At 42.3% G+C, this 25634-nt stretch overlaps 1 protein-coding gene across 5 annotated transcripts in view; it reads right to left on the minus strand.

Annotated features, from left to right (window-relative positions):
* DISC1 (DISC1 scaffold protein) overlaps positions 1 to 25634 on the minus strand; it is a 373398-nt gene that overhangs the window by 69163 nt on the left and 278601 nt on the right. For all 5 annotated transcript variants that reach the window (XM_032242435.1, XM_032242432.1, XM_032242434.1 and 2 more), the window contains one exon: positions 13637 to 13697. In XM_032242435.1, coding sequence (XP_032098326.1) covers positions 13637 to 13697 — 61 coding nt within the window. Of the gene's footprint in view, positions 1 to 13636; positions 13698 to 25634 lie in introns of those variants that run through there.

Here is a 25634-nt window from a genome sequence, read left to right on the forward strand (position 1 = left end):
GCTGCACCGGTAGAACACATCCATTGCAAAACCACAGCTGATAACCAGCATGTTCACTTATTTTCCCAGTTACAGAATAATAAAGGAAATCACTCAGTCAAATGACTTTGTGTAATTGTCACGAGTCATCATGTTGGTGATTCTCTTCTTTTTCTTAGTCCACTAAATAATTGTATGATTTCTACCAGAGAATTTTTTACTTAAAGAAGCACAACTGAAAGGCCCTGCTTTTGTGATGAATGGGAGCTACAGAGTTATCTTTTGAGGCTTAACATACAATATGATCACATAAAATTCTCTCAGCTTGAGAAATTTCATCTTTACATCAGCAGCAATAGAAGGAAAAAAAATGTTTTCCACCTGAGGTGGTTGTGATAAGGAATTTAGAACCCATCCTGGTGTGAGCTTCCAGATAAAATGGGATATAGCCCAGCACCTAAAGTGTCTGCAGCTCACTCCCTTGTAACTAATGTTCTCACAGCTGTTGTATGACTCAGGGTGGCTGGAGGGGAAGGGTGAGAAGGGAAAAGGCGCAAAATGAATCATAGAAAATGTTGCATGTAATATTTTGTCTAACCTACATTTGCCACAGCTGCTGCAGAACTGTCATCAGTGAAGTGAGATAAGGACATTGAGCAAGTCTCAAAAATGGCTGTGTGCTAGAATTGAGCATCTGAGAAATCCCATGAGGAGTTTAGCTTTTATTAACATGTGTCTGAAGCTAACAGGTTCATACCATGTTAGCAAATTAAACTATCATACAATCTTGACGATGCTTCCTCGAATCGTTAAAAAGTCTTCTCATTTAATTAATGGCAAATTGGTTATCTACCTACTGGGGTTTCCATTGATACAGCAATTAATTGTTCTTAAGATTTCTCAAGTCCCAGCCAAAATGCATCAAAAACACTCAGGCTATAATGGATTCTCTTGAGTTTATAAAAATCATCTAAGATCAAACATTCACTATTAATTAAATTGTCTTTTTAAGACTGTGACAGGTGCCTTGAAATGTGCACACTGTGAGGCACATTGACACATCTGGGGATAATGAATGTGCAGGCTCATAGAGCACCATGGACATAACTTACACAAGACACTGCCTTTCTTAGCTCAGTCCACATGATAATCGCAACCGAATGTCTTTCTGCCAACTTAAACTAAAGAAAGAGGAATGCTCTTTCCTCAATCACAGGGCACCCTGCCAAGTCTCAGACCTTCTTAAATATTGGTTGACTTCTCAATTGATCTCAGGGGGCAGAGTGATCTTGTCATTGCTTTACAGCAGATACTTTTGGTTGAATTGAGCAAACCACAGTGGAGCCTGTTTACCATGAAGCCTTTTGTTTTAAGTGATAATCTCCTGTCTATTTTCTGTTCTATTAGTGAAAAATCATGGTCATATTCTTTTTTTCAGGCTATCTTTCAAAAACACCACCACATTCAATTAAGTGTTGAATTATCAATGACAAAGAAAATGATGACAGGCAACTAAGACCCCACGGATTCCATCTTTGCAGTGCTACCCAGATTCTTCTCATGCTGCTATGTCCTGGGAAGAAAGCCCTCACCAGACAAGCCCACAGAGCTTCACTTCTAACCTTCATTCTTTTTTTTTTTTTTTCTGTCCACACCATTCTCTAGGGTAATATTTTTGCTTTCTCCAAGGAAAATACCACAAGGAAAGAAACAAGTATATTGAAGCATCTCCCCCCACAAAATGCTGTCTCTGAGGTCAAGATGATTTTCTTTTGAGCTCCACAGAGGGTCAAGAGGAGCGGCCTTGGAGCTCCCCAAATCTCAGAAGCGATGGGAAATCCTTCCCAGCACCTGAGCTCTGGAGCCTGGGAACTCAAGGGTCTGTCAATCTCAAAAACTTCAGAATGAGCCAGGTTGGTTCTGAGGCCAGCAGTGTGCTCTAGGATCCCTGCCATCTGGTTGTAGGAACCACTAAAGGCTCTAAATCTTCTGTCACAGCCATTAGCAAGAACTCAATTACCTCATTTCTTTTTCTTTCCACCCTCTGCAGGAGGTGCTAACAGCTGACCACTGGGCAGACAGCAAAAAAAGCTGAATGTTTGGATAATCAGGAGGTTGGCAGGTCCTTAATGGAGGGTATTAGCTACAAGCAAACATCTCTCTTCTCCCCACAGTTTCACCAGGAAAATAAGGGATTCTATTCTACTTTTATAAAATAAAACTTCGGTGGCTCACGCCTGTAATCCCAGCAGTTTGGGAGGCTGAGGTGGGCTGATCACAAGGTAAGGAGTTCGAGCCAGCCTAACCAACATGGCGAAACCCCGTCTCTACTAAAAATACAAAAATTAGCCAGGTGTGGTGGCATGGCCTGTAGTCCCAGCTGTTCAGGAGGCTGAGGCAGGAGAATTGCCTGAACCCAGGAGGCAGACAGTGCAGTGAGCCGAGATAGTGCCACTGCACTCCAGCCTGGGCGACAGAGCAAGACAACATCTAAAAAAAAAACAAAAAAAACTTGTTTTGTAATGTAGAGTTTCATGGTTTCATAATTTCCATAGTGGGAGAAATCACCGAAGGCCACATCGACTTCAACAGACAGGCTTCAATTCAGTTAGAGAGACCACTTAGCAGGGAGCAATGAAAAAGGAGCAACGCTCCCAGCCCAGTCTCTGCAAGAGGGATTATTAAGCAATCCCTTATTATACATAAGAAATAGTTTTCATTTTATTCTACTGTTGTCCCATTTTTATGACAGAAAATCAAGTCTTTAAGAGCTGTACTAACCTGGTAAAGCCCTGTAGCTCAGAAGTGGCCACACTTGAATCTAGACAATCTGATTCCAGAACCAGTACTTCAAAACAGCAATCCTCAGGAGAGGGGTTACGGGGGAGGCCGCTTCATGAGCCCCTCCCTATATGAAGCTTCCAGATTGACAACAGGGAGTTGGCGGTGGACAACACTGCTGCCAACTGCAGGGATCTTCACTATTTAGGGAAACAGAAACAGTGTGTGTGTGTGTGTGTGTGTGTGTGTGTGTGTGTGTATGTGTGTGTACTTTTTGTTTTTGTTTTTGCTTAAAAAGTAATGCCTCAAGCGGAAGGAGGCCTTTTATATCAAGAGTGGCCTCTGCTCCCATGTTGGGCTCCAGATGTGAAGAGTTCAGTTCGGATTCGGGGTTGGTGGCTTCTTTTCTTGTCCTGAAGGAAAGACTTTCCTAACAAGGGGAGCTGGAATTCTAGAGGATGGAACTCTGCTTTCTCTTTCTGAAGGACTACACGTATATTTTTTTGAATTGATCTGAGCACTCTGAAACTAAATTCTGTCACAAGTGAACATTTTCTGGGAAAGTTATTTCTGAGTTAAAATTCATTACATGGGTTCTTAGGGAATGGAAAGTATTACAGTGACAATAGGCCAATGCAGACCTGAAAAGTTAATTATAAATTATAAATAAATAATTATTTACATTTTACATTGTAAAATGTTACTTAGTTTTATATACATATCAGTCAATACTTGAGTATCTAGAATAGTAAACTACTATGTTGGTGAGTTTAATCTCCATCAAAATGTTACTAATGTTTTTCCTACCCTTGTTTTCCTTCCTTATTTTACTCTTTTTAATTCGTACCATTTTTGTTATATTTTATGTATTTTTTCTATCTGTATGTTTAGTTTATGCATTGTTATTTTAAGCATACTTAAGATTTTTCTGATGAGATAAAATAAGGTAAAAAATGCAAAAATCATTGATTATAAAATTCATGATTACATTGAAATTTGTAGAATTAAGTGCTTTATATTTTCTTACAGTTTGCATTTAAAACTGATAAGGTAATATAAATCATTGTTTCTCTTGTAAAATTAGTCAATATAGTCAAATAGCTTCACAGTTCAAAATATAAATCCAACAATGAATATTTTTATGAAGACTACTGTGGTTTAAATGTATCCCCTAAAATTTCATGTGCTGGAAACTCAATTCCTAATGCAACAGTGTTGAGAGGTGGGACTTTTAAGAGATTAGGTCATAAGGGCCCACATGAACAGACTAATGCTATTATCTCAAGAGTGGGTTGGTTATGGAGGGAATGGCTTCCTGATAAGATAAATTCTGGCCCTCCCTCTCTTGTTCTATCGTGTGTGTTCATGTGCCTTTCATCCTTCTGCCATAGGATGAGACAGCAAGAAGGCCCTTACCAGATGCCACAGCCATACTCTTGGACTTCCTAGCCTCCAGAACCATGAACCAAATAATCATTGCTTTATAAACTGCTGCAACAGATGAATGAAAACAGATAAGACAATGGCTTTTACGTATATGATGCATAAGATCAATGTATCTGGTTTCAGACAGAAAACGGGAGCCCATGGGCAAATGTCTCCATCAATGGATGAAATCACAAGTCTTCACTGTGCATGACCACAGAGCCCTGAGCAGGAGGCTGAAGTGAGAAGGAAGAAGATGTCATGATAGCATAATCTAAGCACAAGTGAGAGGCAGACAGTAGACAAGACGGGAGTCAGAAGAGGGAGAAATCACCGAAGGCCACATCTACTTCAACAGAATCTTGCAGGACACACAGGCTTCAATTCCGTTCAAGAGACCACTTAGCAGGTAGCAATGAAAAAAGGAGCAATGCTCCCAGTCCAGTCTCTGCAACCAAAACTCTCCTACTCATAAAAAAAAGACAGAACTGATGCAAGGAGCAGTCCCTAGCTGGGAATGAAGGAGGTCACAGGAGGGGGAAGAAAGAAGCTGAGAATCCCTCTCTGATTTTCTGAGGCTGCAGAGAGAGAAACAAAGGTGTCAAGGCCGTTAAGAAGCTATGGGAAAGGCAGCAAGTTTTCCATGAAGACATAAGGTCTGGGAAGAAGAGTGAAGTGTTTGGCTTGTGCCTGTTGAGCAGGAGAGGTGGAAGGCATCTTCCTGTCAGTGACAAAACAATCAAATCAAAAGGTACAAAAAGCAAACAGAGGGAGACGGAGAGGAGCAGCAAATTCACCGACTACCGTTCCTTACATTCATTTTCTCAACAGCATTGGAAATAAATTCAACATGGGTTGAAAATAGATTGTTTGCACAGGAACCTCAAAATTACCTTCCATAATTTAGAATGTATACTATAGGTGGGATCTCAAAGAATTCCATTCATGGTTAAGCTCCTGTTACAAAGTGGATGAGCAGCTTCCACACCTATGAGGAAAATGAACATCTTTCTGTCAAATTTGGGGTAGGACACCTGGGTTAAGGAGACCCTTCTGCTTTCAGCTGTTATGCTTGGAAGGGCCACACACTTGGATAAGTCTCATAAATTCTTGCCTGAAGCCACCAAGAACAAACACATTTTAAGTTCTCTCTCCTCTGCCTTTTGTTATCCTGACCTTTCGATTTCTAAGTCTTTGCCTCTTGCACCTCCTTAGTGCTGACTTTTCTGTCACATAATTCGCTCTTTCTTTCTTCCCTTTGTGGATGGGAAAACAAAGAAGGCTGGCAGACTAAGTGGTCATATGCTGAATTTAATACCTGGTTTAATATTAGAACATAAGTAAATGAATATTTTTTCAACACTCTATAATTTAAACTGTGTGCACTCATCAGTAAGAAAATTATGAAACTCCAATATTTGTTTCATAAATGGTATACATGTATTAATATATGCATATAAAACATTTTTAAAGATAAAATATAAATGGATGAAATGGAAGCATAAAATAGAAACTCTAATATGTTCTTCCCACACCCCAATAAACTGTTTTGTTTGCACCTGTTTTGGAAACAATTGCTCTAAGTATTCCATCTTTGGCTAATTCCCATCTTCATTAGATTGAGGGCAGTTGGCAGTTGACACTCTTTTTCGACCATGACACACGAGTTCTGGGAGGCTTGGGTGAGGGAACAGACCTCGGTCTTTGAGGTGCTGCTCACCCTGCGGGCTGCCTCTGGACATTCATTAGCAGGGTGAGTTCACTTGGCTATCATTCCACATCAGGATGTCCTATTTAAATTTTAATAATTAAAAAGTAAACATTGGTTTTTAAAAAGAGAACTGGACTCATCTTTAGAAAAATACATCAATCAGCCTCTAAATTTCAATGTGAATTTCAGATAACATCATTGAGTTCTTCATAGTTCCTTCTAAAGCAAAGAAGGGCCTCCAAGGAGGTATCCAACTACTTTCTTCTATGTTCAAAACAGATTTTAAAGATTTTTCTTTTGTCTTTTCTGATGATGAACATGTGATGCACACTCAAATACTTGAGGAACACAGCAGAGTACAAGGGGGCAAAAATCATCTATAATCCACTAACTGCATAGAGAGTTTGTGGCAAAGGTTGTATGTTCAACTTCAGAAAAAAAGTAGACTTAGAATGGAGAGATTCTAGAAAGAAGAGAAGTGTTCACATTAGTCATGCATACAAGAGATTCCGTCAGTTAAATGGAACCACTACACCCACCCTCAGCGGGAAGGCTTGGCCCACTTGGGCCAGAGACACGAGTTTGCCATCAGGCAATAATAAATTTTTCCTGTAGAATGGTTAAGAGATATAAGATCCGTTTAAACAGGAACCCATCTACAAAGTAAAGACTTCTGAATATTTCATTTGACTCATTAAAAAAGATAACAGAGAATTGTAATAATTGGGAAAATAAAAATCAAAGCAAGGTTTGGCCATAAGAGAAAACAATTAGGATAAAATATTACACTTAACTATTAACCTCTGGAAACAATAAACCTGAAGGAATGAGAATAAGTGGGTCAAGTTCTTAGGAGTAATTTTTCCTATTCTATTATATACCACTAAGATTTGATGCCAGGACAAATGAATTTGGGCACTGTATCTTCTCAGGTTGCCTTGACTTTTTAAATGTAATAGTGGAGAATAACATTTCAAGATATTCAAGTTGCAAACAAATTTGCAAGGAGGAATAAGATAAAATTGAGATTTATCCATTCATTCTTGCATTAAATACGATTTGTCTGTTGACTACATGCCAAACAGCATGACAGCCACTTAGAATACAAGGAAAGTAAGGCATGGAAACCTTAGACTACCACTTAAAATACAAGGAAAGTAAGGTGCCATCTACAAGGAGCTCACAGTCTAATAGAACTGAGTCAATGTAACCGATTCATGTAAGTGGCTACCACTACACAGGAAATAGGAGGAGGCAGGAAAGCCTTTATAGAGAAGGACAATTGTGCTGAGTTATAAAGGTGAGTGTGAGCACAGAGGCTAGATCAGGGAGGGCTCTGCAAAGGTGCTGCTGTGGAGTGCAGCTGATGTGGGGGAACTGGGCTAGAATGGAGCATCAGTCACCTGGTGCAGGGTAGGATTACAGAAATGAGGTTGGACCAGTAGGCAGGAGCCACCTCATGAAGAGCCAAAGTAGAGAGGAGGAGGGCATAAAAAGGACTGTGGAATGTATGCCGGATGCAAAGGGAGCCCATCAGGATGGTAATAAAGTCATTCTGGCTGTGGGAGAAGAGCAGGCTAAGCTGTTGTGAGCCAGGAGGGAAGTGAGGCTGTTAGGAGATTATTGAATGGGCCAAGTTGCAGGTAGTGTGATGGGAATGGAGAGGAAAGCATCTATGGAATGACCAGGTAGCTGACTGCAGCCACCCTCTGCGATATTTGGCTACAGATAAGGAGAAAAGGGGATACCTAAAACAGGTAGAAATCGAAAAAGAAATCCACAAATGGAATCTCTTCTTTGTAGAAGGAGGAACAGGAATACATGCATCTAACTTATAACTCAGATGATTACAAGGTAAATCCTTGTTTAAATATACATTGAAAGTCCACATGTAATATTTGCCCACTTTTTGCTTTGTGTTATGCAATATGTGCTTTTGAACCACTGACAACATTAGATACTTCCTGACTTTCTAATTCACTTGACATTCTTGATAGAGAGTGGATGTTGAGTCTACCTGAGTTTGCCTCAATATCTGGGTCTTCAGGTCTCTGTATACATTGAGAGAGTAACAAAGATAGTGTTATCATTTGAATTTGTCCCCAAAAATGGTGACTAGCCAGATGTAAGCCTCTTAGCTCTGATCTTTAAGTATATGCTCTTGAGCATTCTAATGGAAAAGGAGCAATCCATTCTGTTCTCAGCTGCTTCCTCCCTAAAATCCTGTAAGACCAAGAGATGCTAAACAGTGGGAACAGGTAAAGATTTGCATCTGCTTTAGTGGATAACTTGAGATGTTAATCAAGCAGTCACTATGACGCACCACTGTGTCAGGTATTAAAACTGTCTTCCTATTTTAAAATGTTGATCCTCTTGGAAAGGAACTGTGAAGGTGACAGATCATCAGTGGAACCCACAGAGTGTCTGAGAACAATCATAACTATTGGGCTCTGTCACAAGAGGTTCTGACAGTCACCAGGCTTTTGCAGCATCCACTCTAGCCTCCTGAATGGGAATAGAACTGCCTACGGCCAGAGGGGCTCCAGACTCCTGGGTGCTTTTTCTCCTCCCCGTTCCGTTGTTTCCACCATACTAGTTGACACAAATCTGGGCCAGGCCTCCTAACAGCTTGAAACAGCATGAAAAGAGCCCTCCAGAAGCAGGCTACAGGAGGGGCAGCATCCATCATGGTCATTTGAGACTGTAGCAGGATCCTAGGTAGCTAAGGTATGTGAGTGAAGAGGCCAGGGACAAGGTGGCTTGCAACATCAGCATGGCTGGAGAGGCAGAGAAAGAGGCTAGAGATAATGGAAGATAAGCCTACGATGTTTATAAATTATTTGCATTAATTCATATATTTATTCAATCATTCGTTCAATATATGTTTATTGGGAACCCCTGTACCATCCAGCACTGGCAAATCACTGAGCAGGCAGTCCTGAACAAGGCAGATTGAATCTTACAATATCTTTCAAGGAGCAAGTGGAAAGTGAGAATAAATCAATGCAAGCACTTCCCTGAGTCAGGGAATATTTCCTAGAGGAGAATTCTAAACCTCAAAGGCTGAATAGGAAGGCCTGGTGAGGTGAGGGGTGGATTGGGAGAAGCCCACTAGGGCATATGCAGAGGAGTCGGGGGAGCAAGCTATGCCTGAGTGTCACAGACAAGGAGACCACCCAGCCTCAGTTCGCTGCATCTGACCCTCCTGAAGATGACTTCAAATCCCTAAGCATGGGTTAACTATATGAAATTGTCATTTTTCTAGGTAAAAATAGTGTAATGGTTCAATCTAATACTTATCAGAGTGATATCCCTTAACCATGAGCCCTTTTAAATTAGTTTCTTTCCAGAAAAAAAAAATGCAATGGCATTGGGAGGCATAAAGGAACAAGCATCAGCTGCAATAGGGTGATGATGGGGTGGTGATGGGTGATACTCAAGTACACGCAGAGGCCACATGGAAGAACACTGTGTGTATACACCGGAAAGCATGTAAACATTTAGGCTTTATCCTTAGAACATCAGGCAGCTTTGTGCAATGACCAGATTGGTATTTTAAGATGCTTATTCAAAACCACCTGGAGAGAGTGGTAAGAGGGAAACAATGGAACAGCAAAGCAGGAAAAGTTGCTATAATGATCAGAAGAGGGGCCCACACTGTCAGTGTGATAAAGGTAGGCAGGCTTGTGAGACGCTAAAGAGGCAAGACTGACAAGACTCAGGACCTGAGTGAGAGAGGAGGTGGGGGAGCCAGCATGAGCCCATGGTTTCTGCCCACCCAGGCAGCCAGGTGGGTGGTGACCATGTATTAGGCTGGATGAATAGGAGGAGGAGCTGCCATGGAGGGAGAGAGGATGAGTTCTGGGCATGACTGTTGTGATTATGTATATAGCTTTTCATCCACAATTCCTGGCTCATAACACCCATACCTACTGTTATTTCTCCCCTAGGCAGGTCATAAAAACTAAAAATATACCCTAATTTCCCCCTGCCTTTCTGTCTTGGAGCTGGCCATAAAGAAATTCTCAGCTTTTGTACTGGGACCCTGCTGTTTTTGTTACTGTAGCTTTATAGTATAGTTTGAAGTTGGGTAATGTGATGCCTCTAGCTTTGTTCTTTCTGTTCAGGATTGCTTTGGATATTCAGCGTCTTTTTTAGTTGCATCTGGCCTTTCAAAAGAATTTATGCCCAAGTCCTCAAAAGCAATTGCAACAAAAACAAAAGTTCACAAGCAGAACCTAATTAAAGAGCTTCTGCACAGAAAAAGAAACTATCAAGAGTAAACAGACAACCTACAGAATGGGAGAAAATATTCCCAAACTATGCATCTAACGAAGGTCTAATATCCAGAATGTATAAGGAACTTAAACGATTTGACAAAGAAAAAACAAATAATTCTATTAAAAAGTGGGCAAAAGATATGTCTCAAAAAAGACATACAGGCGTCCAACCAACATACAAAAAATGTTTAACATCACTAATCATCAGAGAAATATAAACCAAAACCACAGTGAGATGCCATCTCACATTAGACAGAATAACTATTAAAAAGCCAAAAACCAACAGATGCTGGAGAGGCTGTGAAGAAAAGAGCACACTTACACATTGTCAGTGGTACTGTAAATTAGTTCAGCCACTGTAGAAGCAGTGCATAGATTTTGCAAAGAAATTTAAACAGAACTACCATTCAACCCAGCAATCCCATTACTGGGTATATATCCAAAAGAGAATAAGCCATCCAGCCAAGAAGAGGAACACACTCATATGTTCATCACAGCGCTATTCACAATAGCAAAGACATGGAATCAACCTGGATGCCCATCAATTGGGAACTGGATAAAGAAAACATGGTATGTACATACCATGGAGTACTATGCACTCATAAAAAGAATGAAATCATGCCCTTTGCAGAACATGGATGCAGCTGCAGGCCATTATGCAGGAACAAAAAACAAATACTGCATGTTCTCATTTGTAAGTGGGAGCTAAACACTGGGTACTCATGGATATCAAGATGGGAACAATAAACACTGGAGACTAGTAGAGGAGGAAAGGAAGCAAGGTTGGAACTAACTTCAGGTTACTGTGTCACTTCTTAAGTGACAGTATCAATCATACCCCAAACCTCAGCATCACGTGATACATCCATATAACAAACCTATACATGTACCCCCTGAATCTAAAATAAAAGTTGAACTTATAAAAAACAAGGAAGGAAAGAAATTCTCTGACCTACCTTGTCTGACTATAGGTCATAGACCTCCATTTCAGAAGGGGTCCTACCCCATCCCTGAAGGAAGAAATGCTGCACAGAGAAGCTGGGGAATCTTAACAAACAGGCCTTATTGGGTTTTCCCACTTGATCTATTTGTGGTAGATCATACCCTTTCTGTCCAATCACATGGCTACATGGATGTCCATGCTTTGATCATCCTATCCAGTGATGTCTCCACAGAAGGCCCAAGAGGACGGGGTACAGAAAGCTTCCAGATAGCTGAACATGTGGAGGTTCCTTCAGGATGGAGCGCCAAAGGAAGGCATGGAATCTCAGTGCCCCTTCCCCATACCTCACCCCCTATGCATCTCTTCATCTGTATCCTATGCAATCTCCTTTACAATAAACCAATAAATGTAAGTGTTTCTCTGAATTTCAGGAACCACTGTAACAAATTCATTGAACCCAAGGAGAAGGGGCATGGGAATCCCAATTTCTAGTTGGTTGGTCAGAAGCACAGGCAAAACAACCTGGGTTGGCATTGTAAGTGGGGCAGTCTTGCGGGTCTGTGACCCCAACCTGCGGCATCTGATGCTGTTTCCAGGTAGACGGTGTCGGAATTGAGTTAGAGGACACCCAGCTGTTGTCTGTGGCAGAATTGATTGCTCACTTTTTGTTGGGGAGAAACCCTCACATATTTCATCACAGATGCCTTCTGTGTCGATTACTGCACTGTGTGAGAACAGAGGAGAAGCAGTTTGTGTTTTTCCACTGAGGAGTATTCAATCGGTTCTAATGATAAAAAGAAGGTAAAGGAAACTTTCCTTAACCTTCTTTTTATCATTAGAACCGATTGAATACTCCTGAGTGGAAAAAAACAAACTGTTTTATCATTAGAACCAATTAAATACTACTGCCAACTACCTGAGTGCTTTACATATGGTATTTAAATTCACACACCAGCTGGGGAGGTAGGTACCCTTCCTCCTGTTATATAGCTAAAACAAAACAAAACAAAACTGAAGGTGAGGGCTTACCTGAGGTTAGGCAGTTTATATGTGAGAGAGCTGCAATTTAAATGGGTTTCCCTTTACCAATACCCATGCGCTTATGGCTACAACTTGCTACCCAATAACCTAACGTAACTTATGGTGTGTGCTGTGCTGATGGCTAAAACAATGGCAGCTGCAGATGAGATCAAGAAGGACGTGCCAGAAATCTGCTCTGAACACATGGGAGAGGAGGAAGGCCAGACTTAGAGCAGAGCACCTGACCCAGGTGCAAGATCTCATTCCGCTCACCTCTGCTAACCAAACCTGTGTCACAGATTCTCCCCAAATCTAGGAGGATGGGAACCAGGGAAAGATCAATCAGAGGGTTAAAGGACTGCTTTCCAAGGATGAGAATAAATCCTATAGTGCCTTGCTTACCTTGAAGAGTAGGCCCTCTCAACATCTCTTAAGGGAAAAGCAGCATTTTAGCTCATGGCAGTGTCTTAGCAGACAAAGGCTTAAGGCATAGCCTATCTAAAGAGTTACTTAACAAATTCCAAAATAGTAGCAAAATGGTCTCCATAAAACTAAATGACTTCCAGGGAGTCATTTCAACTCTAGTACTTGTTGCCTTAATTAGGAACAGATTCTGATAACTGGGATTTATTTTCCTAAGTACACATCCATAAAAGCCAGAAACTTGTCACGCTGCAGCATCCCTGACATTTCTCAAAGATGAATTCCTAATTGGGTTTAAAAAAAAGCAGCCAGAAATTTTCATGCTGGTTTTGATTCGGGATTCAAAACAGAACCTAAGAAGTGCATTTCTGTATTATTCCAAACCATGTAAAAACTGCTTTAAAATCCTTCAGACCCCTTAAAATACTAAACTTTAAAAAGGGGGAAAACAGTCTAAAGAAGGAATTCTGAATTTATTATGGTTAAAAAGAGTCTTGTCTCTTTTTATTTTTTTTTTTTTTTTTTTGTGATAGAGTCTCGCTCTGTCACCAGGCTGGAGTGCAGTGGCATGATCTCAGCTCACTGCAACCTTAGCCTCCTGGGTTCAGGTGATACTCCCGCCTCAGCCTGCTGAGTAGCTGGGACTACAGATGCGTGCCACCACGCCCAGCTAATTTTTGTATTTTTAGTAGAGACGAGAGTTTCACCATGTTGGCCAAGATGGTCTCAATCTCTTGACCTCATGATCCGCCCACTTCGGGATCCCAAAGTGCTGGGATTACAGGCACAAGCCACCGCACCTGGTCAGATTCTTCTCCTTCTTATGGAACATGAAAACTATCCTATGATCTCTTTAAGACACTTTTAAACATCTGAATCTATTTACTTTTTAAAAGAGAAGGTAAGGGCTGGCACCGAATCTTTCACTTACGCGGTTCAAAGAACTTTTTTGTCTCTTTCTTTGTTAATTTATTAAAGAAATTTGCCAGCCTTTTTCATTGATTCAACTAAATTGTTATAATAAAGACTCCAGATGTGCTGTGGAGTCTGAAATACAGAAATTATTAACCTTACCTGCACAGCTTATCCTCAAGCGTTTCCATGTACTTCACAGTGTTTTCCTTCACACTTGTTTCTGCGGAAAAAAGGGAAATCCAAAGTGAATGCAACTGCTGTCAAAATTAAATAAAAACCATTCAACTAAAAGCTCAAAGCCAAAGGACTGAGGTCAAGCCACTAGTAATCATAACATCCTGTGTTTGGAAAACCCTCAAATCCATTGGAGTGGCTGAATGAAGTCATGAGTTGGGAAGGTCTTGGAGGGTCCGAGTGCCTCTGCTGGAGAAAGTCAGAGGCTGGGGCAACAGCGCTGAGCCACCCTTGCCATAGTCTTTCAAAGGCAGCTCACTGATAGTCTCTCAATGGACTAGGTGTGCTCTGTGTCTCCTACCTTTCCCAACTGGTAGCCATGGGCTCGGTTGTCAAATTCAGGGAGAGGAAACCTAAGAGTGTAATGATTCCCATCCTACAGATGAACCAGAAGAACCTCACCAGGGGTAGAGGAGGATTGTGGACCCTTTCATTGAGAAACAAACATAAACATGGGATTCTGCCAGTAACTAGAAATCAATTACTCAACTTCCAATGAGTGATAAGATCAGGTACTCTTCGAGATAAACTCAGCGCTTCGTAACCACCAAATGTTGAAGGAATGAACGATTGCTACGGTTCAACAGATCAAACAGGCACTTTATGGATAAAAGAGATTTGATATACTTTAAACAAATTCTGATACTCCCCTTTTGCTCATCCGAGGAATGAAGGTGCCTTCCTGTCAAGGTGATAACTAACGGACATGCACACCAAGTGCCTGGAAGAACACCTGAAGCTAAGGGGTTTCTAGAAAATGGTGGCTGGAATTATCAATGGTGCTGTCATTATTAGTATTATTGTTATTGCAGGTTTTATCATTGTTTTTATTCCAACCTTTATTCTGAAGGGTTATTTATGCTGAAGGGCTCATGCATGCCAAGGTTGGAGAATATGCAAATGCAGAAGCCAGGCTGCCCAGATTCATGCTGCTGGAGTGTCTGGGGATTCTTGGACTTCTTCAGTCAATGTGTATGTGTCAGGTGAGGGAAAGTGGAACTGGAAAAAGTACCCTGACGTTCCTCATAAAAAAAACAAATATTTAGATGGAAATTTAAACAAACATTCTGGCTCATGAGTCCATAAAAGGTAAAAAAAGAAATTTACACAATGAAAACAACTGTTTAAGTTGGTGTCTTTTCTTATTGACTTATGCTGGTCTAACATACAAACTTAGTTGTATTAGCTGGAGCAAGTATTGCAAGTTCAGAATGTCCCAACCAGAAACGCCCTCTCTGTTTCACATCCCATACATATTTATGTGCCACACACTGTTCTAGGCATGTGGGATAACTCTGCACAGAAGAGGTAAAGATTCCTGCTTCTGTAGTTCTTCCATTCTGGCAGCAAGGGATGCTAAAGAATAAACATTAAACTTCCATAGAACATTAGAAGGTGGCAACGAGAATAAGGATTTAAGGGGAAAAAAAGAAAGCAAGCGAAACACGGCTGTAGAGTGGTCAGGGAAGGCATCGCTGGGGAAATGGCATTGCATAAAAGTTTGCAGAGGGAGGGAAGAGGGAGTCGGCAGGCATCCTGGGGGAGCAGAGCAGGTGGAGGGAGCAGGCGTTCTGAAGGCCCCAGGGCAGGAGCACATCTGTTTTCTCCAACAAGTATGGCCAGGGCTGAATGTTCCATGGGGAGAAAAGGAACAATCATGCAGGTCACTGTGGTAGACTATAGTGTCAAAATGGCGATAGCAATATTTCTTGTACCACCTACTCTTCCAGAACTTTGCTGCTGCTTCCCGTCAAGAAGTAAAATCTACTGTATTGCTCTTCTCTTGAATCTGAACAGACTGTGGCTGCTCCAGCCCACTGAGTATGATGGAAGGGGCTCTATATCTCTTCTGAAGCTAGAGTCCAGCTTCTGCCTGGCTCTCTGTCCTGGGAACCCAGCCACCATATTGTGAGGCATCTCAAGCCACATGGAGAGGCCCTGTGTAGGCGTTTCAGCTGACAGTCTGGGTGATGATCTTAGGCTACATCCAGCACCAACCTCCAGATACTTGAGTGAATGACCTTTCAGGTGGTTCATGCCTTTGAGTCTGAGGGACCCAGACATCACAGAATGGAGACAAGTCACCTTCACTATACTTTGTCTGAATTCGTGACTCACAGAATTTTGCACATAATAAATGGTGATGTTAAGTCATTAAGTTTGGGGATGTTTTGTTGCACAGCTGTAGTAACTAGAAAGCCACTGTCAGGATTTTGCGTGTTCTGAGTGGAATGGAAAAACACCGTAGAAGAATAAAATGAGACTGACCTACGGCTACTGTGTTGAGAATACACCATGGGGAGGAGGGGGTGGAAGACACGGAGGAGGCTAGTGCAGTCATCCAGGAGAAGGTGATGGGGTATGGGGGAGGGAAAGTAGACTCTTTTTCTCACCCATCACCAGGGCCATGGCTGACACCCCTATAACAAAAGACAGGTTAACAAGAGAAAGGCATGAGAAATGTATGTAACCAAAGTTTTATGTGATAAAGGAGCCTTCAGAGATGAGGATCCTAAGACCCAGGAAAACTGTCTATTTTTGTGCTTACATTCAGTGAAGCATATGAAGAATAGACAGCTGTGTAGGTGATTGGACAAAAAGCATACGATGTAATGGTGATAAACTGGAGCTCAGCATGGCCTCTTTGTTCAGAATCTTCTTGGCATCTGTGTAGCATTCCTTCCCTCCAGGTGGGCAGGGGCAGGGCAACTGTCATACAAGGGTCTTATACCCACCTTTCAGGGAACGTAAGCAACAGAATCCTTTATGATCAGCTCTCACACAGAAAGACAGTGGAAAGACAGCGGATGGTCAGAGTGACCTTTCTGCTTCTGGTGTTTTCTCAGTTTCCAAGTGTACTTTGTAGTAGCATGTTCTGTGTCCCAACAGGGACTGAGACTAGCGTGTTAGCAGGAGTCAGTGATAAGTGGGCAGATTATAGATAGATTTTAAAGGTAGAGACCACAGGGTTACCTGGTGGGTCGAACGTCAGGTGTGAGAAAAAGAAAAGTTAAGAATGACTACAGGTTTTTACACTAAGCCACCAGAAAAAAAACAAAAAACAAAACAGAATTGCCATCAACCGAGATGGTGAGAATGAGAACTGAAATGGGGGTGGGGAGACAAGTGTTTGGCTTTGGATTTGTTAAATTTGAGAAGTTTTTAGACATTCAGTGGAGATGTCAAGTGTGAGGTTGGATATCTGAGTCTGGATTGTGGGAAAGTCCTGGAACAGAGACATTTGGGACTGGCATTTGAAGCAACGATACTGGACAATATCACTCGGGAAGTGGGAGTCACTTAAGAAGCCCTTGCTGATCATATGTGATGACATTAATACTGGGACAGCACCTTCCCTCCAATGGACAAAATGGACAGCACCCGCTGAGAAAAAGAAAGCCATATTCTTATTTTTTAAAATATCTAGACGTCTATCAAGCTAATCACTTTGTTAAGAAACTGAATGCCAAGCACCAGTTGGTGACATGCTGAACCTGAGTGAGAACTTCTAGGCAGAGCCACGGGCTTTTCCTCTTGCCTGGAGGCTGCCATCTAAGGAGAATGCTAAGTTGAACTATTTTTCATTGGACCCAACCCATCTCCCAGCCAGACAGCCTAAAAGTACCTTGCACACATTCACTAAGTTGACTCACAACCTTCAAGATAGGCCAAGACTGTAGACAGGGAGTTTAGATTTTAAGCTTCCTAATCAATACGCCTACAGACACACTCACTGAGAACAGAGCTCATCCTTTCCTCTCTTCTTACTCCTCTCCTCTTCCTTTCTTCCCTGCCATTTTAGGTCCAATACAGCAGGGACCAGTGAGAATTGTGATGGTAGTAAGGTGAGGTTCCAAGAAGCAAAGAGGGCACTCAAAGAAATGCTGAATACAAAAGGAAATGCCGGGAAGCAAACAAGACCAGAGGACTGCGGGCCTCCCGATCAGGAAGAAGCAGGAACGCATTCACTGCTTCCATTTATTAAGGGAATCTGATCTCTCAATTCAGGCCATGGTATCAGAGTAGAATTCATACAATTAGTTTGATGAATCCAATGAAACAAAAACTTAGATTAACGGATTAGTGATTAAATGCCATAAATTAGCGAAAACAGTAGAATGCATGAAACAAACACACATCAATGCTACAGGAGATTAATCTGGGTCCTCCTTCATGCAAGGCACTATACTTGGCACTATTTAAATATAAACAGGATGTGGCTTCCAGGGACACAGATAGCTGTGGGACCAGCATCTTTAACACTGATTTCTCACTAGAGTACACAGAAACATTTCCCATAAATATTCATCATAAACAATAATCCAAAAATATCCCTATGAGTCTGATGGGAAAAAAAATAAGTAACAAAGCTACCCAGCAACAGCTTTTTCAGTGTAAACACAGAAGTTGGAAGGTGGAAGAATGTCAACACGAAGATAGGAGAATGTTAAGTGAGAGGAAGTCCAACTAGGTTTCAATGAATTGTATCCCTTGCATAATAAAGGGACAGCAGTATTTGACATGAAAATAGCACAGGAAATCAGGAACACCCAGGCAGACTTGCTATCAGATTGAATGGAACAGTGATTTAAAGAAACTCCAGCTCCATTGCCTTCAATTAATAAGGAAGGCATCCTCAGATGGGATCAGTACAATACAATCTCACCTTTGAAAATGGAAGCCAAAGGGACCTCCCCAGTTTAGCATTAATGGCAAAGTTTGTCAGACATTAGCCATGCTATTGGAATTTTCTAAATTAACATTAAGTACCAAGTGAGACCTGGTCTACGTTTACAAAAATAAGTGATCAGATTTCAAAGATCAATATTCAAGAATCAATTCAGATAAAATTAATTCCCAGTTAGTAAACTCTTTAGGAAGAAAGATGTGAAAGGCAAAGGAGAAATTTTAGAACTCTGAGAAATGTTCAAATATCTAAGGTACTATGCTGTCTTTGAGTTAATGAAAGGGTCTCTGTTTGGATAATTAAATCATGCCTGAGGATGAAGAGGTAACATAATCCTGAAAGAACCCAGGAAAGTCAGCAATACAGGAAATTGGACTTGCAGCTGGAATGTCCTGGTAGGTAGGATGGCATAAGATTGTGTAAATCCTGGAAAGGCAGTAGATTCTTTCTATGAAGTCCTATATGAGTGAAATTTCACACTGAGGGGCAAAATGGAAATATCAACCATGATCCACTAAAACCTAGAGAGTTTTGTCTACTCATATTCAAATGGTATCGACTGTCACACTGGAGACCCAGTGTGTGGACACGCATGATATCAATTTAGCTACCGTTTTACTGAGCACTTCCTTTTGCAGGACCTGATTTAAACACCTTATTCTAAACATGGACTAAATAATAGTATCAGTGAAGCAGGTCTATTATTATCACCATTTTATAGTTGGTTAAACAGAACAGCAGTAAGGTTCAAAGTCACACTGCCAGTGAGGGATAGTTCCAGAGCTCGTTGTTACAGAACACATGACTTCCACTTTACATAACATGAGAGCAGCAGGTGCACATTGAATGAATGCATGTGAAATCTCAGCGCCAACAAAATGAAGCAGGTGTTCCAGAACAGTAAACTCAGGAGAGGCCAAAGGCTGTGCTATAAAAAGTCAGAGTTACAAGGAGTATTGACCATTGCAAAGACCAGCCATCAATAAATGAAAATCTCATTGTTTGTAAACTGTAGGGAAGAATGCTACTAGCATATCAGCACAAAATAAATTAACATTGTGTAAAATAAGTTTATAAATATTGAGAGTGAATAGACCAAGGTCATTTCAAAGTAGGTTGCAATGAGAAAATTATTACCAATTTTCTATAGCACATGTCTACATTGGCTCACTCTCCCCAGTGAGAGGTTAATTACGTGATTTTACTAAAAGATTTTGATTTGTACCTATAAATTTATTTATTTGCAGCATTTCTCTGCTACCAGCTGTCTGTGGTAGTTCTAGGTTACCTAGAACTCTCAAGAGAGGATTCCCGAGTTCAGCAGAGTTCAGTCTTTCCCAGGCTTTTGACTACTCATTATAAATTCTCTAGATCTAGAACCAAACAAATGCATCATTATCAAATTGGCAATGATCCATTTCTCATTGTCAGGGTATCGTTCAGTAAGTTGTTGTTAATTCTCTGTCTCTTTTTCTTTGATGTTGATAAGACTTTACAGAGAGAAGGAAAATAATCAGATATGAGTCCTACAGATTTAATAAGCAGTAACAAAGAAAGGATTTCTCTTTGGAGATATATTTGACTGTCATTCATACATTCACCTAATGCTTTATTATATTTTTCTTTTTTTTTTTTTGAGACAAGGTCTCACTCTTGTCACCCAGGATAAACTTCAGTGGTGTGATCATAGCTCACTGCAGGCTTGAACTCCTGGACTCAAGTGATCCTCCCACCTCAACCTCTTGAATAGCTGAGACTATAGGTGTGAGCCACTGCGCCCAGCCAACCTTTTTTTTTTTTTTTTTGGTAGAGATGAGGGCTTGCTTTGTTGCCCAGGCTGGTCTCGAACTCCTGGCCTCAAGCATTCCTCTCACTTCCACTTTCCAAAGTGCTGAGATTACAGGCATGAGCCACTCACTGTACCTTGTCTCTAATGTTCCTTAAATGCCTACCACATGCTGGACTCCACGTTAGGCGCTAGGGCCACAGAAGCGAATATGATGCTATCCACAGGCTCAAGAAAATAAGGCTTGGTGACAGCAAGAGTCACATCAATAGATGACTAATAAAAGTAACAAGTTAGATTCAGTGATAAAAGCAGCAGTCATTCTTAGAACATCATGGAGGGAGATTTGGCCCAGCTTGAGGGGGTTTAAACATGACTCCCCGAGGAAGTGACTGAGTTAGGGATCTATGCTAGATGATGCAGGAGGAGGCATGGATAATCCAAAACAGCAGCTGCACATAAAATAAGATTTGTGTTTTAGAATAGCAGGCATTTCATGTCATATCATTTTACCTTCCCAATAATTTCCAAATCATTTCCCTCCAAGTTTACATTATGATACTAGATGTACTACATGATCCCACACCGAAGGAAGAGTAGCTACAGGAAATCAGCCTGCCCAAAAGCACAGGCTCTGAGCTTCTGTCACTGCCCTAATAGCCACACTTGAACGTGGATGTAAGATTAACTCATTCTTCCAGCTTTTCACCACTGAGTGACGCAAGTGAAAGTGTTGAGTTATGGTAACTTCATGCTGGCAGAGGTACCCAAGGCACAGAGAGTGAGAAAGTGTTTTCAGAACTGGAACACCATCCTGTGACTTAGCTGTCCATAAAAAAAGTCAAGTCAATTATTCCAAACTGTGTTGATGCCTCCGCTTCTGCTGTTTTGTCCTGTGGGGTGGTGTGTGGCTGCTGCTTCCCAGAAAGTCACCATCCTTAGAGAGTTCTGCCCCATTGCCCTTGAACCCTAGAGCACATCTCAAAGACTTGTCGGTCTTGATACTCACATAGGTAGACACAGCTCCTTGCTTAGACAGGAAGAGAGAGTGGGCAGAAAGAAGGAAAGGAGAAATGAGTAAGGGAAACTTCACCAGGTTTAAAAATGTTTGCTATGTGGCAAGTGCTTAGAGTAGATAAAGCCCACGTTCCAATTTTACCTGCTGTGCCTGTCACTAGTTAATTGGGTATCATCTAATATAGTAATTCTCACTTTCCCGGTTCAGACCTGCTTCTACATGCAGTCTTCTGTCGCCCTTGAAGCACACAGCCTAATAAATCAGCATGAGTCAATGACAAAAGAAAAACCAAATGCTTGCGGTATGGAAAGCAGGTCAGTAAAAAGCTAACACTATCACTTCCAAGCAGGTTCACTTCACAGCCGCCCACTCACGTGCCCTTGTCAGATGCTTTCACTAAATGGAAAGACAGGCTAACTTTTCTCAGCAATCCCTGCTGACAGCAGCAGGCATATTTCGGTTTGCTTTCTTGCTTTCTGGTGCATATAACTGAAAGAGTTGTGACCTGGAGATTAATTTACAATATTTTAAAAATTGCTTAGAATGCCGATTTATTGCCTTACCTAGTGGTTTGCATCTGAGAATATGCAGTCTCATTCTTTCTTTCTCCTGGTATTTCCCTAAAATACGGGCATTAACACACACACACACACACACACACACACACACTTTTAAAAATTCTTCTTGATAGACAGAAGAAGGAAAAAATTGGGGGACTTTGTTTTAAAAATGGAATATTATCTTCTTAAACAACTTGTGTTTAAAAAAAGCCCCAATCCACACTTGATCTTCTTACGCTAGGAAAAGTGAGCTCACACTGGGTCCTGGGAGGATGTTTCCACGTGCGTCATTATTTTGTTTAATTCTCACAATAACTCTCTAAATCCCTTTTGAGGATAAGGAGACTGGGGCTGCGAGAAGTTATTTCAAGGAGTAAATAAAATATTCAGGCCCACTTGGGTTTTATGCCAAAGGCTATGCTTTTACAAATACACAGTACTGTTGCCCAGTTGCGATGAAACATAATTTATGAATTTCACTGAGGGAATTTCACAGAAGGAGAGAATTTACTTTTCCCTCTAAGGCAGAGGCTTTACATATGTAACTGTTAAAAGACACAAGAGCTTGTGGGTCTGATGGTTGGTCTGGGCTGCTGCTGTTGGGCGAGATGCTGACACCAGCAGGAAGACGTGGAATGTGCTCAGTGGCAAAGGATGGCACCCACGGTAAGGCTGGTCCAGGGACCAGGCGGTGTTTCCCAGTCTGGAGGTGCTCTCCTCAGCTGTCTTAGGAAGTTCCCAAGCAGCCAGCCCAGATACTGCCTGCTCCTTACACCCAATGGATTTGGCAGGAAAAAGGCCAAATTGGCCACACGGAAGCACAAAGTGAGGTCAGAACAACTTCCTGTTTGAGGAAGGTCTTTCATTGGCTATTAGGTTCCATTCACCACTCCACGCCTTACTCCCACCCCAAAACACACACACGCTGTCCACATCCAGGCACTGGCCATCCCCACCACATGGCCCCACTGGCCATGACTGGGCACCTTTTGCTTATGAACCTAATATCACTAGAAGCCAAAGATGCTAAGAAAATGTGCCCGGCTAGTAAGACACACACACAGAGGTCTCCTCTCCTTTAATATGCAGGTGATAGATACATGGGTGATGAACAAGTATCTGCTTCATTAGGACAAACATACACCAGGTGGGAAAGGACCATGCAATACAAAGTATCCCAGTGAAACAGGCTGAATAAAGCGTTTTGCTTCTCCCCAGAGTGAGTCATTTTCTAAAACCCTTTCATCTGAATAGCCCTTGGACCTATCCAAGAGGGCCCCTGCCCTGGGCATCATGCTAGAGAACCCTCACTCCAGATTTCTCCAGACTGCCCCTCCACAAGGTGCGGTGGTAACATGGTCAAGAGATGTGCCCCTTCGATTTTGGTCTGTGTTCATGGTACCCAGAACATGGGAATTTCCTGCCCAAAGTCCCTGGGACCACTTCTTAAACTCAAGCAAGCCTCTTCCCCAGCTTAGGCTTCTGAGTGTGCACAGTATGGCCAGACTGTGCATCCCTAGGCCTGAGGCTGCAGGGGACTGGCTGTGTTAAGGGTGTGTGGAAGGAAGGTTGGGTGGAAGGGGCTGCTGTGGGTGGGCTTCCCCAGGAAGCTGACCCTGAGGTAGAGTTTAACATGCTGGATGTTAATTAGGGAGTCTCTTCTGCTTTGTACCTGTGAAAGTGCAGAGAAGAGGCAGGATTGCACAGCACCACAAAGCATACCTGACAAACACCTCAGCCAACCCACAGGGAGCTCTGGAGCCAGGGCGCCCTTCTTCCAAGTTACCATAAAGGACAAGGCTTTTATGCCTCTGCATTGATTGGATACCAGATCCAGGTGCAACTTTGGACAAGGCCATTTTCTTTAGCCCCCACAAACATGAAAGAGGCTGACAGCTGGGGGTAGCTGCCGAAAGCAGAACCCTCCTTCCAGAAGGAGGATCTGGGCAGTGCATTCAAGCCCCCACCGCAGAGCAGGGAGACCGGGCTCAGACACACATGCTGGAGTGTCCACACACGCATCTGAAAGACAGTCATGGTGAGGGATAGAGAGACGTGCAGCCAGTAGAGCTGGAGGCTGGGTTCAGGGGACCAGCACTCTGGCACCGCTACTTTCTGATATAGAATCCAAGGAATTCCAGCATTCTAAACTCACACCTGCTCTCCTAATCATGAATCATTAAGAAGTCATATTTGTGGCCAGGTGAGGTGGTTCAGTCCTGTAATCCTAGCATTTTGGGAGGCTGAAGCGGACGGATTACCGAGGTCAGAAGTTCAAGACCAGCCTGGCCAACATGGTGAAACTCCATCCCTACTAAACATCCAAAAATTAGCCATGCATAGTGGTGCATGTCTGTAGTCCCAACTACTCAGGAGGCTGAGGCGAGAGAATAGCTTGAATCCAGGAGGCAGAGGATGCATTGAGCCAAGATTGCACCACTGCATTCCTATTTGTCAAGTGTATTAATCATGTTCTTTTTCATTTTCAGTATTTAGGATGCTTTGACATCTTGGGGCCTTGCTGGTTCTAGGGGGACTGTTCCTCCCAGGGTTATTCCTAGACAGAGTAAACAATTCACCTGAGACTACATCCTTGTTAGGATAATCAAGCAGTCCAGGACTCACACCCCCAACCATCTCCTGTATTGGGCTCTCACACTCTGGGCCACTATCCCTTACTCCTGGCATCAGGTAACTAGGGACACCTTCTATACCCCAGAGCCCACTGAAATTATTCAAACTAGCTAATCCCAAGGCTGGCTGTCCTGCCTTTCCCATTCTTTCTCACAGAAACCGCAGTAAAGACACTTGCCCACATCTTCCCCTCACTCTCTCTGCTTCCTCACCAAGCCTAGTACATCCCCATGTGGCCTGGCATAGCATGGCATGTCCCAGCTCTCGGGAACTGTAAGTAACAAATTCCTCTCAATGGCAACTGTCTCCTGATCTGTTGGCCTCACCATGCCTAAATACTAACAAAACCTACATTTTAAAGCATCAAGGTAGGACAATAGACCATTGCTATATTTAGCCATTTACTAGACTGATTTATCTCTGGAACTACGGGGGTATATGGTATAGCGGCCTTGTCATGTATCATGGCCCCAGCTCCACATGCATTAGGAGTGAGCCTGTTTTTACCAATATTCCCAGTTAATTGTGAAATGGACAAAGGAAGAGAGAAAGGCAAGCCTTCTTAGCTATGAGCATGACATTACGAAGGGGCTAAATTTCAACCTTTTCAAAATAGTCCAGGGGGAACATAATCCTTGATCTCCCACAAACCCCAGCAATGTGTATTATGAGGCTGCCAGACAGTACTTTCCTGGGAGAAGCGCTAGGGAAGGAGGCAATACCGTGCGCTCAGCACAAGGGCCCATGGGCGGCTGGGAGTGTCCCTGTTGGTACAACTCAGAGTATTCAACACAGTTCCCTGAAGCTAAAACATGGCACCTCTGGCCATGGCATTTTCGTTTTCTTTCTTTTTGTTTTCTTTTGAGACTGAGTCTCCCTCTGTCATTCAGGCTGGAGTGCAGCGGCGGGATCTTGGCTCACTACAACCTCCGCCTCCTGGGTTCAAGCAATTCTCCTGCCTCAGCCTCCCAAGTAGCTGGGACTACATGTGTGCATCACCACACCCAGCGAATTTTTGTATTTTTAGTAGAGACCGGGGTTTCACCATGTTGGCCAGGCTGGTCTCGATCTCTTGACTTCGTGATCCACCCACCTCGGTCTCCCAAAGTGCTGGGATTACAGGCGTGAGCCACTGTGCCCGCCTCTTCTTTCTTTTCTTTTCTTTTTTTTTTTTTTTTGAGACAGAGTCTCACTCTGTCGCCCAGGCTGGAGTGTATTGGTACAGTCGGCTCACTGCA

Source organism: Sapajus apella, unplaced genomic scaffold (genome assembly GCF_009761245.1).
Source record: "Sapajus apella isolate SASKATOON/1434 unplaced genomic scaffold, GSC_monkey_1.0 scaffold49, whole genome shotgun sequence".
In the NCBI taxonomy this organism is placed as follows: Eukaryota; Metazoa; Chordata; class Mammalia; order Primates; family Cebidae; genus Sapajus; species Sapajus apella.